This window comes from Ranitomeya imitator, chromosome 6, assembly GCF_032444005.1.
Source record: "Ranitomeya imitator isolate aRanImi1 chromosome 6, aRanImi1.pri, whole genome shotgun sequence".
Lineage (NCBI taxonomy): Eukaryota > Metazoa > Chordata > Amphibia > Anura > Dendrobatidae > Ranitomeya > Ranitomeya imitator.
The window spans coordinates 197,997,866-198,012,111 of NC_091287.1; the positions used below are offsets into that span (position 1 = coordinate 197,997,866).

A 14,246-nucleotide genomic window follows, 5' to 3' on the forward strand; every position below is an offset into this window, starting at 1 on the left:
GTAGACTGAGACCAGAGAAGAGATGTAGGGTGGTGCTGAGCCATGGAGTGCTTTGTGGATGAGGGTAGTAGTTTTGTTCTGGATTCTTGAGTGGATGGGTAACCAGTGTAATGACTGGCACAAGGTAGAGGCATCGATGTAACGGTTGGTGAGGAATATGATCCTGGCTGCAGCATTCAGGACAGATTGGAGAGGGGAAAGTTTGGTAAGAGGGAGGCCAATTAGTAGAGAGTTACAATAGTCCAGACGAGAATGAATAAGTGAAACAGTAAGAGTTTTTGCAGAGTTGAAAGTAAGAAAAGGGCGAATTCTAGAAATGTTTTTGAGATGCAGATAAGAAGAGCGAGCCAGTGATCGGATGTGGGGGGTGAAGAAAGCTCGGAATCAAGTATGACCCCAAGGCAGCAGGCGTGTTGCTTTGGAGTAATGGTGGAACCACACACGGAGATGGCAATGTCAGGCAAAGCAGGTTAATAGAGGGAGAAAACACGAGGAGTTCAGTTTTTGACAGGTTCAGTTTCAGATAGAGGGAGGACATGATGTTAGAGACAGCGGTAAAACAATCACTGGTGTTTACTAAAAAGGTAGGCATGATAACAGGAGAAGAAGTGTATAATTGGGTGTCATCAGCATAGAGATGGTACTGGAAACCAAATCTACTGATTGTTTGTCCAATAGGGGCAGTATACAAAGAGAAGAGGAGGGGGCCTAGGGCTGATCCTTGAGGAACCTCAACAGTAAAGGGAAGGTGAGAGGAGGAGGAACCAGCAAAAGATACAGTGAAGGAGCGGTTAGAGAGATAGGAGGAGAACCAGGAGAGAACGGTGTCCTTGAGGCCGATGGAGCGGAGCATAGTGAGGAGGAGCTGATGATCCACAGTGTCGAATGCTGCGGAGAGATCAAAGAGAATTAGCATGGAGTAGTGACCATTAGATTTAGCTGTTAGTAGGTCATTAGAGACTTTAGTGAGGGCAGTTTCAGTAGAGTGTAAAGAGCGGGAACCAGATTGAAGAGGGTCGAGAAGAGAGTTATCTGAGAGATAGCGGGTAAGACGGGAGTGGACCAGGCGTTCGAGGAGTTTAGAGATTAAGGGAAGATTAGAGACAGGTCTATAATTAGCGGCACAGTTTTGATTGAGGGATGGTTTTTTAAATAATGGATGTATAATGGCATGCTTAAATGAGGAAGGAAAAATACCGGAAGTGAGAGAAAGGTTGAATATTTTTGTTAGGTGAGAGGTGACAGCCGGGGAAAGGGACTGGAGGAGATGTGACGGAATGGGGTTACTGGTGCAAGTGGTTGGGCGAGAAGATGCAAGGAGCCGGATTACTTCTTCTTCTGTAACTGGTTCAAAGTCAGAGAGTGAACTAGATGCAGTGGGGGAGGGAGGACAGTGATAAATACGGATATTAAATACAGACCAAATACGTCTAGTGTGAGGACAGCCTTGCTTTGTAGAGGAAAAACATAGGAGACACGGTCAAGACACCAAAAAATAAAGTTTATTAACGAGAAATCTTAGTAACATTTAAGAAAATAACTGGTACAGATAAAATCACAACAGGACATTTACACAACATTGTCCTGCCATGACACACGTCCAATAACCCGAATCAAAAAAGGCAGCAAATTGGTTCCGCATGTGGCCAACTTCAGCTGTTGACTGCAGTGGGTGATGCTGGTAATCGGGCAGTGGGTGTGCAACTGGTTCATCCAGATCAATGTTGGGCCGCTCCTTAGCCATTATGTAATTATGCAGAACCACACAGGCTTTACCACCTCGTCGACTGTCTCCATTTTTAGATTAATGGCTGATGCAAGAATGCGCCATTTTGAGACTAGAATACCAAAGGTACACTCTACTGTTCTCCGGGCCCTGGTCAGTCTGTAGTTAAAAATCCTTTTAGTGTGGTTCAAGTCCCAACTGGAATATGGCTTCAGTAGGTTTTCACACATCTGAAAGGCCTCATCCCAAACCATAACAAATGGCATTGGTGGACCTTGAGTGTTGGGGAGAGGTCGTGGCCGTGAAAAATTAAAATTTTTGCCATACACACGGCGGCCCATATCAGAGTTCTTAAAAGTCTGGGAATCGTTGCCACAGCCAAAAGCTCCAATGTCCACGGCGATGAAGCGGCAGTCCACATCGGGTATTGCCATGAGCACAACAGAAAAATATTTTTTATAATTGAAGTACTCCGATCCTGTTCTGGCTGGTTTGATAATGCGGATGTGCTTTCCATCCACCGCTCCCAAACAGTTGGGGAAATCACACACACTCCAGAATTTTTCCGAAATTCCAATCCACATGTCCAAGGTCGGTAGGGGTACAAACTCATCCTGGAGTACATTCCACAAAGCCCGGCAGGTGTCCGCAACTATTCTGGACAGGGTGGATATTCCAAGCCGGTATTGGAAGTGGAGGGATGATAAACCCTCTCCGGTTGCCAGAAATCTGGAAGAAAAAAAAAGAAAAAACAATTACAATCAATTCTATTTATGGTGTTGTCATGCTAAAGACATAAAGGAAAATACAAAAAAAAAACATGTCTGAACACCCAAAATTAGCACTGGCATTGGTTTAGATTTGTTACGTACCTTAATGGTGGCGCAGTGGTTACCACAGCAGCCTTGCAGCGCTGGACTGCAACATCTGCAAAGAGTTTGTATGTTCTCTCCGTGTTTGCGAGGGTTTCCTCCGGGTACTCCGGTTTCCTCCCACATTCCAAAGACATACTGATAGGGAATTTAGATTGTGAGCCTCAACAGGGACAGCAACGATAATGTGTGCAACCTGTAAAGTGCTGCAGAATATGTTAGCGCTATATAAAAATAAAGATTATTATTATTATTAATGTAACCAGCAGACGTTCCTCTGGTGGAATCGCTCTACGGAGCTGGGTGTCCTGTCTCCGTATGGCTCCTTGGACACGAGCAAGCAAATCCCGGAACGAGTCTTGTATATTCCGGGAATTTGTCCGAGTTGGCATTAAGCTCGCCATACAGCGTGTGATAGGCGCCACGTCTCTCACGTAAATTTAATAATGGGGTGTCTCCAAAAACGCCTACGACATCTCCTTCTCCATCTTTCGCGATTTCTGTCTTGCTCCCAAGAAAAAGCACAAGCAAGAAACAGCTTGATGTTTAAATCCAGGTTGAAATAAAAGCTCTCCATGCGAAGATTCATCATGACACAGGATACAGGAGCAAAATCTGAAGATTTTAGCTGTTCAAGGGTCTATATAAAGATATCCCATAATACATGCCCTCTGTAGTCACATTGGCGGTGTCTGGTTATCTAGATTTTTCTCCTGTAAAATTTGTCACCATGCACACCAAAAACGCAAATGCAGGAAAAACCGCATATCAACATGGGCAAACGCTGCTGTTGTGAATTCTGTGGCTGAGTTCACTTCTGTGGTCACAAGTGGTATTGCAGTCTCTGGGCTTCCTCCCTCAGGTGTTTTGGTGAGCTCGTTGGCTGCCTTGCTATTTAGCTCCACCTGAGTCTGTCTTCCTTGCTCCTTGTCAATGTTCCAGTGTTGGATCTGAGCTACTGCATCTTTCCTTGGGCCTGCTGCTCTGCTAGATAAGTGCTTCTAGTTTGTTTTCTGTTTTTTCTGTCCAGCTTGCTATTAACTTTTGCTGGAAGCTCTGAGAAGCAAAGGGGTGCACCGCCGTGCTGTTAGTTCGGCACGGTGGGTCTTTTTGCCCCTTTGCGTGGTTTTCGTTTTAGGGTTTTTTGTAGACTGCATAGTTCTCTTTGCTATCCTCGCTCTGTCTAGAATATCGGGCCTCACTTTGCTGAATCTATTTCATTCCTACGTTTGTCTTTTCATCTTGCTAACAGTCATTATATGTGGGGGGCTGCCTATTCCTTTGGGGTATTTCTCTGAGGTAAGTCAGGCTTGTATTTCTATCTTCAGGCTAGTCAGCTCCTCAGGCAGTGCCGAGTTGCATAGGTAGTGATAGGCGCAATCCACTGCTGCTTATAGTTGTGTGAGGATAGATCAGGTACTGCAGTCTACAGAGATTCCACGTCTCAGAGCTCGTCCTATTGTTTTTGGTTATTGCCAGATCTCTGTATGTGCGCTGATTACTGCACGCTGTGTTGCCTGATTGCCAGCCATAACAGTACAAGGAGCCAAACCAATGATTCCCAATAGAGGGAAAAAAGAAATCCTGACATCATTTTTTTTTCTTAGCTCTGTCTTCAGTCTTTTTTTTCCCCTAGACATTAGAGTGCTTCAGGACACAGCTGTGGACATGGATATTCAGGCTCTGTGCTCCTCAATGGATAATCTCGTTGTAAATGTACAAAAGATTCAAGATACTATTGATCAGAAATCGATGCTAGAACCAAGAATTCCGATTCCTGATTTGTTTTTTGGTGACAGAACTAAGTTCCTGAGCTTCAGAAATAATTGTAAGCTATTTTTGGCCTTGAAACCTCATTCTTCTGGTAATCCTATTCAACAGGTTTTGATTATTATTTCTTTTTTGCGCGGCGACCCACAGGACTGGGCGTTTTCTCTTGCACCAGGAGATTCTGCATTGAGTAATGTTGATGCATTTTTCCAGGCGCTGGGATTGCTTTACGATGAGCCTAATTCAGTGGATCAGGCTGAGAAAAATCTGCTGGCTTTATGCCAGGGTCAGGATGATGTAGAAGTATATTGTCAGAAATTTAGGAAGTGGTCAGTACTCACTCTGTGGAATGAATCTGCACTAGCGGCTTTGTTCAGAAAGGGTCTCTCTGAAGCTCTTAAGGATGTAATGGTGGGATTTCCTATGCCTGCTGGTTTGAATGAGTCTATGTCCTTGGCCATTCAGATCGGTCGTCGCTTGCGCGAGCGTAAATCAGTGCACCATCTGGCGGTATTGTCTGAGAGTAAACCTGAGCCTATGCAGTGCGACAGGACTATGACTAAAGTAGAACGGCAAGAACACAGACGTCTGAACAGACTGTGTTTCTATTGTGGTGATTCTACTCATGCTATTTCTAATTGTCCTAAACGCACTAGGCGGTTCGATAGCTCTGCCGTTATTGGTACTGTACAGTCCAAATTCCTTTTGTCCATTACCTTAATGTGCTCTTTGTCATCGTATTCTGTCATGGCGTTTGTGGATTCAGGCGCTGCCCTGAATCTGATGGATTTGGATTATGCTAAACGTTGTGGATTTTTCTTGGAGCCTTTGCGGTGTCCTATTCCGTTGAGAGGAATTGATGCTACACCTTTGGCCAAGAATAAGCCTCAGTACTGGGCCCAGCTGACCATGTGCATGGCTCCTGCACATCAGGAAGTTGTTCGCTTTCTGGTACTGCATAATTTGCATGATGTGGTCGTGTTGGGGTTGCCATGGCTACAAACCCATAATCCAGTATTGGATTGGAACTCTATGTCGGTAACCAGCTGGGGTTGTCAGGGAGTACATGGTGATGTTCCATTTTTGTCTATTTCGTCATCCATTCCTTCTGACATCCCAGAGTTCTTGTCGGACTTTCAGGATGTATTTGAAGAGTCCAAGTCTGATGCCCTACCTCCGCATAGGAATTGTGATTGTGCTATCGATTTGATTCCTGGTAGTAAATTCCCTAAGGGTCGTTTATTTAATTTGTCCGTACCTGAACACACCGCTATGCGCAGTTATGTGATGGAGTCCCTGGAGAAGGGACATATTCGCCCATCGTCGTCACCATTGGGAGCAGGGTTCTTTTTTGTAGCCAAGAAGGATGGTTCGCTAAGACCGTGTATTGATTACCGCCTTCTTAATAAGATCACTGTTAAGTCTCAGTATCCCTTGCCATTGATTTCTGACTTGTTTGCTCGGATTAAGGGGGCTAGTTGGTTTACTAAGATTGATCTTCGTGGTGCGTATAATCTGGTGAGAATCAGGCAGGGAGATGAATGGAAAACGGCATTTAATACGCCCGAGGGTCATTTTGAGTATCTGGTGATGCCGTTCGGACTTGCCAATGCTCCATCTGTTTTTCAGTCTTTTATGCATGACATTTTCCGTGAGTATCTGGATAAATTCTTGATTGTTTACTTGGATGACATTTTGATCTTCTCAGATGATTGGGAGTCTCATGTGAAGCAAGTCAGAATGGTTTTCCAGGTACTGCGTGCTAATTCCTTGTTCGTGAAGGGATCAAAGTGTCTCTTCGGTGTGCAGAAAGTTTCATTTTTGGGGTTCATCTTTTCCCCTTCTACTATCGAGATGGATCCGGTTAAGGTTCAGGCCATCCAGGATTGGACTCAGCCGACATCTCTAAAAAGTCTGCAGAAATTCCTGGGCTTTGCTAATTTTTATCGTCGCTTCATCTGTAATTTTTCTAGCATTGCCAGACCATTGACCGATTTGACCAAGAAGGGTGCTGATTTGGTTAATTGGTCTTCTGCTGCCGTGGAAGCTTTTCAGGAGTTGAAGCGTCGTTTTTGCTGTGCCCCTGTGTTGTGTCAACCTGATGTTTCTCTTCCATTCCAGGTCGAGGTTGATGATTCTGAGATTGGTGCAGGGGCGGTTTTGTCACAGAGAGGTTCTGGTTGCTCAGTGTTCAAACCATGTGCTTTCTTTTCCAGGAAATTTTCTGCTGCTGAGCGTAATTATGATGTGGGCAACCGAGAGTTGCTGGCCATGAAGTGGGCATTCGAGGAGTGGCGTCATTGGCTTGAGGGTGCTAAGCATCGCGTGGTGGTTTTGACTGATCATAAGAACCTTACTTATCTTGAGTCTGCCAAGCGCTTGAATCCTAGACAGGCCCGTTGGTCGTTATTTTTTGCTCGTTTTGATTTTGTGATTTCATACCTTCCGGGCTCTAAAAATGTGAAGGCGGATGCTCTGTCTAGGAGTTTTGTGCCCGACTCTCCGGGGTTATCTGAGCCGGCGAGTATCCTCAAGGAAGGAGTCATTGTGTCTGCCATCTCCCCTGATTTGCGGAGAGTGTTGCAGAAATTTCAGGCTAATAAACCTGATCGTTGTCCGGCCGAGAAACTGTTCGTCCCTGATAGGTGGACTAGTAAAGTTATCTCTGAACTTCATTGTTCGGTGCTGGCCGGTCATCCAGGAATCTTTGGTACCAGGGAGTTGGTTGCTAGATCCTTCTGGTGGCCATCTCTGTCACGGGATGTGCGTGCTTTTGTGCAGTCCTGTGGAATTTGTGCTAGGGCTAAGCCCTGCTGTTCACGTGCCAGTGGGTTGCTTTTGCCCTTGCCGGTCCCGAAGAGGCCTTGGACACATATTTCGATGGATTTCATTTCTGACCTTCCCGTTTCTCAAAAAATGTCGGTCATTTGGGTGGTCTGTGATCGCTTTTCTAAAATGGTCCATCTGGTGCCCTTGGTTAAATTGCCTTCCTCCTCTGATTTGGTGCCTTTGTTCTTCCAGCATGTGGTTCGTTTACATGGCATTCCTGAGAATATTGTTTCTGACAGAGGTTCCCAGTTTGTCTCGAGGTTCTGGCGAGCCTTTTGTGGTAGGATGGGCATTGACCTATCTTTCTCCTCGGCCTTCCATCCTCAGACTAATGGCCAGACCGAACGAACCAATCAGACCTTGGAAACATATCTGAGATGTTTTGTTTCCGCTGACCAGGATGATTGGGTGTCATTTTTGCCGTTGGCTGAGTTCGCCCTTAATAATCGGGCCAGCTCGGCTACCTTGGTCTCTCCATTTTTCTGCAATTCTGGGTTCCATCCTCGTTTCTCTTCAGGACAGGTTGAGTCTTCGGACTGTCCTGGTGTGGATTCTGTGGTGGACAGGTTGCAGCAGATCTGGACTCAGGTAGTGGACAATTTGACCTTGTCCCAGGAGAAGGCTCAGCTTTTCGCTAATCGCAGACGCCGTGTGGGACCCCGACTTCGTGTTGGGGATCTGGTTTGGTTATCTTCTCGTCATAATCCTATGAAGGTTTCCTCTCCTAAATTTAAACCTCGTTTTATTGGTCCGTATAGGATTTCTGAGATTCTCAATCCGGTGTCTTTTCGTCTGACCCTCCCAGACTCCTTTTCCATACATAATGTATTCCATAGGTCGTTGTTGAGGAGATACGTGGCACCTATGGTTCCATCTGTGGAGCCTCCTGCCCCTGTTTTGGTGGAGGGGGAATTGGAGTATATTGTGGAGAAGATTTTGGATTCTCGTGTCTCTAGACGGAAACTCCAGTATCTGGTCAAATGGAAGGGTTATGCTCAGGAAGATAATTCCTGGGTTTTTGCCTCTGATGTCCATGCCCCAGATCTTGTTCGTGCCTTTCATGTGGCTCATCCAGGTCGGCCTGGGGGTTCTGGTGAGGGTTCGGTGACCCATCCTCAAGGGGGGGTACTGTTGTGAATTCTGTGGCTGAGTTCACTTCTGTGGTCACAAGTGGTATTGCAGTCTCTGGGCTTCCTCCCTCAGGTGTTTTGGTGAGCTCGTTGGCTGCCTTGCTATTTAGCTCCACCTGAGTCTGTCTTCCTTGCTCCTTGTCAATGTTCCAGTGTTGGATCTGAGCTACTGCATCTTTCCTTGGGCCTGCTGCTCTGCTAGATAAGTGCTTCTAGTTTGTTTTCTGTTTTTTCTGTCCAGCTTGCTATTAACTTTTGCTGGAAGCTCTGAGAAGCAAAGGGGTGCACCGCCGTGCTGTTAGTTCGGCACGGTGGGTCTTTTTGCCCCTTTGCGTGGTTTTCGTTTTAGGGTTTTTTGTAGACTGCATAGTTCTCTTTGCTATCCTCGCTCTGTCTAGAATATCGGGCCTCACTTTGCTGAATCTATTTCATTCCTACGTTTGTCTTTTCATCTTGCTAACAGTCATTATATGTGGGGGGCTGCCTATTCCTTTGGGGTATTTCTCTGAGGTAAGTCAGGCTTGTATTTCTATCTTCAGGCTAGTCAGCTCCTCAGGCAGTGCCGAGTTGCATAGGTAGTGATAGGCGCAATCCACTGCTGCTTATAGTTGTGTGAGGATAGATCAGGTACTGCAGTCTACAGAGATTCCACGTCTCAGAGCTCGTCCTATTGTTTTTGGTTATTGCCAGATCTCTGTATGTGCGCTGATTACTGCACGCTGTGTTGCCTGATTGCCAGCCATAACACGCTGCGTTCACACATGCGTCTAAAAAATGCTGCGTTTGTACTCGTTTATATGCGTTTTTTCCTGCACTTGCGGATGCTGATTAAACGCTGCGGATTCTAACGCAAATGTGAAACTAGCCTTAGGCCGGTTTCACACGTCAGTGGCTCCGGTACGTGAGGTGACAGTTTCCTCACGTACCGGAGCCACTGACACACGTAGACACAGTGAAATCAATGCATCTGTTGAGATGTCATTGATTTTTTGCGGACCGTGTCTCCGTGTGCCAAACACGGAGACATGTCAGTGTTCGTGGGAACGCACGGATTACACGGACCCATTAAAGTCACGTTGTCCATGTGCAGTCCGTGTGCCGTGCAGGAGACAGCGCTACATTAAGCGCTGTCTTCCCCACTGGTGCTGAAGCCGTCATTCATATCTTCTCTGCAGCAGCGTTTGCTGTAAAGAAGATATGAATAATCACGTGTAAAATCAAGATCCATGTAAACACCCCCCTCCCACCCCCTGTGCGCCCGCCCGCTGTTATTAAAATACTCACCCGGCTCCCTCGTAGCTTCCTGTCCTGGCAGCACCTTCTACTGTATGAGCGGTCACGTGGGGCCGCTCATTTACAGTAATGAATATGCGGCTCCACCCCTATGGGAGGTGGAGCTGCATATTCATGACTGTAATCGGCAGCCCCACGTGACTGCTCATACAGTAGAAGGTGCGGCCAGAACAGGAAGCAGCGCCAGCCAGCGAGGGAGCCAGGTGAGTATTTTAATAACAGCGGGGGGCGCACAGGGGGTGGGAGGGGGGTGGTGACATGGATCTTGATTTTACACACGATTAATCATATCTTCTCTACAGCAAACACTGCTGCAGGGAAGATATTAATGGTGGATTCAGCACGATGCAGGGGACAGCGCTAAACTTTAGCGCTGTCTCCTACACGGTGCGTGTGGTACCCAGTGGGCACACGGGCGGTACACGTGTGCCACACTGATGTGCCACAGAAACGCAGGGGCACACGGACACGGATAATTCCGGTACCGATTTTTCCGGTACCGGAATTATCTGGACATGTGGGACTGCCCTTAATTAATATTTTGGGAGTGGCAGACCCCTATTATTGGCTTCACAATTTCAAAATAGAGAAAGGCAAGAAGCTTTTGAGAAGGGATTATCATTACTCTTTAATTAGCTGCAAGCATGTTATGCTCATAATAAGTTAAAGTGAGTGCAACAAACAACTCATCATTCAAAAAAAAAAAAGCTTTGTATTTTGCACTAAACAATATTCTAGTACTTACAAATAATTTCATTTTGTAAATATACTTGTTTCTTCCAATGGAATCTTTTACTTCTTTGCTAAAAACCAAAGACATCTCAAAGAGAAAAATATGTCTTTCCCTTCCTTTTCGTATTAATGTTTTAGGGTCCCAAACTTGGAAGGAATCTTGCAAAACCAATTCTCCCTGAGAATCAAAATTTTCCTCGAAACCTGAAAATGAAAAAATTAGTTAGAAGTTAAACTAATATAAACACTACATGTGACAGCAAGTCTTAGTCATCCTACATGCACCAAAACGCATTGGGATACTTTTATTGACAGTCCTTGGATTGCAACCATGATTTTACTAATAAAAGTTTGGGACTTTATCTCCTTTTAAGCTGGATCTACTGTATTCCCATACCTTAATTTGTTTTCGGTCCATGGTGGCGGCATTGCTCCGAGCCCCGAAGGATTACAAATCACTTTGTTTAGCTGACTTTTTCTGTCTATTACACATTTGAACTAGCCAATAGACTATTATAGGTACATGTGCTGTACATGAAAAACATGGATAGCACTTGTATGCGAAAAACTGAGGTCTGAATGTGCCCTAAATTGTATCACTTTTCGAAGAGAAACATCAGTTTATATTATCACCTTGTTGTATAGAATATGCCAAATTTTGATTTCCATAAAGTAGACCTTAACCAAATTAACCGCACATTTAGAGTTTCCTACTCCCATACTACCTCTTCATCTCGCCCCCTCTCTGTTGATGTTCCTCAAGGCTCAGTTCTAGGACCCCTTCTCTTCTCAATCTATACTCTTGGCCTGGGACAACTCAAAGTCCTTTGGCTTCCAATACCATCTATATGCTGATGACACTCAGATCTACCTCTCTGGCCCAGATGTCACCTCTCTGCTGTCCAGAATCCTAGTGTGTCTATCCATATCCTCCTTCTTCTCCTCCTCTCGCTTCCTCAAACTCAATGTGGATGAATCAGAACTAATTATCTTTCCTCCATCTCGCACACCTTCCCTATCTGATCTATCACAATAAATGAATTCACACTTTCCCCTGTCCCAGTAATCTGCTGCCTTGGAGTAAAGGCCCCTTCACATTAAGCGACGCTGCAGCGATACCGACAACGATCCGGATCGCTGCAGCGTCGCTGTTTGGTCGCTGTAGAGCTGTCACACAGACAGCTCTCCAGCGACCAACGATGCCGGTAACCAGGGTAAACATCGGGTAACTAAGCGCAGGGCCGTGCTTAGTAACCCGATGTTTACCCTGGTTACCATCCTAAAAGTAAAAAAAAAACAAACACTACATACTTACCTACAGCCGTCTGTCCTCCAGCGCTGTGCTCTGCACTCCTCCTGTACTGGCTGTGAGCACAGCGGCCGGAAAGCAGAGCGGTGACGTCACCGCTCTGCTTTCCGGCTGACCGACGCTCACAGCCAGTACAGGAGGAGTGCAGAGCACAGCGCTGGAGGACAGACGGCTGTAGGTAAGTATGTAGTGTTTGTTTTTTTTTTACTTTTAGGATGGTAACCAGGGTAAACATCGGGTTACTAAGCGCGGCCCTGCGCTTAGTTACCCGATGTTTACCCTGGTTACCAGTGAAGACATCGCTGGATCGGTGTCACACACGCCGATCCAGCGATGTCAGCAGGAGTCCAGCGACGAAATAAAGTTCTGGACTTTATTCAGCGACCAACGATCTCCCAGCAGGGGCCTGATCGTTGGTCGCTGTCACACATAACGATTTCATTAACGATATCGTTGCTACGTCACAAAAAGCAACGATATCGTTAACAATATCGTTATGTGTGAAGGTACCTTAACCCTTGACTCTGCCCTATCCTTCAAACTGCACATCCAAGCTCTCGTCACCTCCTATCCCCTTCAGCTGAAATTTTTTTTTACCAGAATCCATCCTTTCCTCAACCCTTTTGGAAATGCATTGAGCAGCAAGGTGGATTGCAGCTGAGGGGAAAAAGAAAAAAATATACAGTGGGGCAAAAAAGTATTTAGTCAGTCAGCAATAGTGCAAGTTCCACCACTTAAAAAGATGAGAGGCGTCTGTAATTTACATAATAGGTAGACCTCAACTATGGGAGACAAACTGAGAAAAAAAAATCCAGAAAATCACATTGTCTGTTTTTTTATCATTTTTTTTGCATATTATGGTGGAAAATAAGTATTTGGTCAGAAACAAACAATCAAGATTTCTGGCTCTCACAGACCTGTAACTTCTTCTTTAAGAGTCTCCTCTTTCCTCCACTCATTACCTGTAGTAATGGCACCTGTTTAAACTTGTTATCAGTATAAAAAGACACCTGTGCACACCCTCAAACAGTCTGACTCCAAACTCCACTATGGTGAAGACCAAAGAGCTGTCAAAGGACACCAGAAACAAAATTGTAGCCCTGCACCAGGCTGGGAAGACTGAATCTGCAATAGCCAACCAGCTTGGAGTGAAGAAATCAACAGTGGGAGCAATAATTAGAAAATGGAACACATACAAGACCACTGATAATCTCCCTCGATCTGGGGCTCCACGCAAAATCCCACCCCGTGGGGTCAGAATGATCACAAGAACGGTGAGCAAAAATCCCAGAACCACGCGGGGGGACCTAGTGAATGAACTGCAGAGAGCTGGGACCAATGTAACAAGGCCTACCATAAGTAACACACTACGCCACCATGGACTCAGATCCTGCAGTGCCAGACGTGTCCCACTGCTTAAGCCAGTACATGTCCGGGCCCGTCTGAAGTTTGCTAGAGAGCATTTGGATGATCCAGAGGAGTTTTGGGAGAATGTCCTATGGTCTGATGAAACCAAACTGGAACTGTTTGGTAGAAACACAACTTGTCGTGTTTGGAGGAAAAAGAATACTGAGTTGCATCCATCAAACACCATACCTACTGTAAAGCATGGTGGTGGAAACATCATGCTTTGGGGCTGTTTCTCTGCAAAGGGGCCAGGACGACTGATCCGGGTACATGAAAGAATGAATGGGGCCATGTATCGTGAGATTTTGAGTGCAAACCTCCTTCCATCAGCAAGGGCATTGAAGATGAAACGTGGCTGGGTCTTTCAACATGACAATGATCCAAAGCACACCGCCAAGGCAACGAAGGAGTGACTTCGTAAGAAGCATTTCAAGGTCCTGGAGTGGCCTAGCCAGTCTCCAGATCTCAACCCTATAGAAAACCTTTGGAGGGAGTTGAAAGTCCATGTTGCCAAGCGAAAAGCCAAAAACATCACTGCTCTAGAGGAGATCTGCATGGAGGAATGGGCCAATATACCAACAACAGTGTGTGGCAACCTTGTGAAGACTTACAGAAAACGTTTGACCTCTGTCATTGCCAACAAAGGATATATTACAAAGTATTGAGATGAAATTTTGTTTCTGACCAAATACTTATTTTCCACCATAATATGCAAATAAAATGTTAAAAAAACAGACAATGTGATTTTCTGGATTTTTTTTTCTCAGTTTGTCTCCCATAGTTGAGGTCTACCTATGATGTAAATTACAGACGCCTCTCATCTTTTTAAGTGGTGGAACTTGCACTATTGCTGACTGACTAAATACTTTTTTGCCCCACTGTATATTCTTTAAATCTTCAGCTTAGCTAGTGTGAGCGAGCTGAGTGTGACTTGAGCGTAAGTGTGAAAGGCGGTAAGTGTGACTTGTGATTCAGTGAAGAGGTATTTGGAAAGCCTTTAACAAATACCTGTGTGAATTGGTGTGAATTGCTGAATTGGGAGTAGCTATATTCACAAGGGGTTAACTTATGGTGGGGGCTTATAATTAGGGGTTTATAAGGGGCAGCTGTTTGGGGCTCAAGTCCTTTTTGGAAGTGTATTGAGAAGCAAGGTGGATTGCAGCTGAGGGGAAAAAAAA

At 45.4% G+C, this 14,246-nt stretch overlaps 2 protein-coding genes across 2 annotated transcripts in view; both read right to left on the minus strand.

Annotated features, from left to right (window-relative positions):
• Nucleotides 1-14,246, minus strand: part of TRIO (trio Rho guanine nucleotide exchange factor) — a 2,940,676-nt gene that overhangs the window by 937,872 nt on the left and 1,988,558 nt on the right. Inside the window, 1 exon segment of the mRNA XM_069730426.1 lies at nucleotides 10,366-10,556. Coding sequence (XP_069586527.1) covers nucleotides 10,366-10,556 — 191 coding nt within the window.
• Nucleotides 1,566-2,758, minus strand: LOC138641340 (uncharacterized). The gene is made up of 2 exons (XM_069728904.1): nucleotides 2,599-2,758; nucleotides 1,566-2,455 (listed from the first exon to the last, which is right to left on the minus strand). Exons 1-2 carry the CDS (start codon nucleotides 2,733-2,735, stop codon nucleotides 1,744-1,746), a joined length of 849 nt encoding a protein of 282 aa, XP_069585005.1. The 5' UTR covers nucleotides 2,736-2,758; the 3' UTR covers nucleotides 1,566-1,743.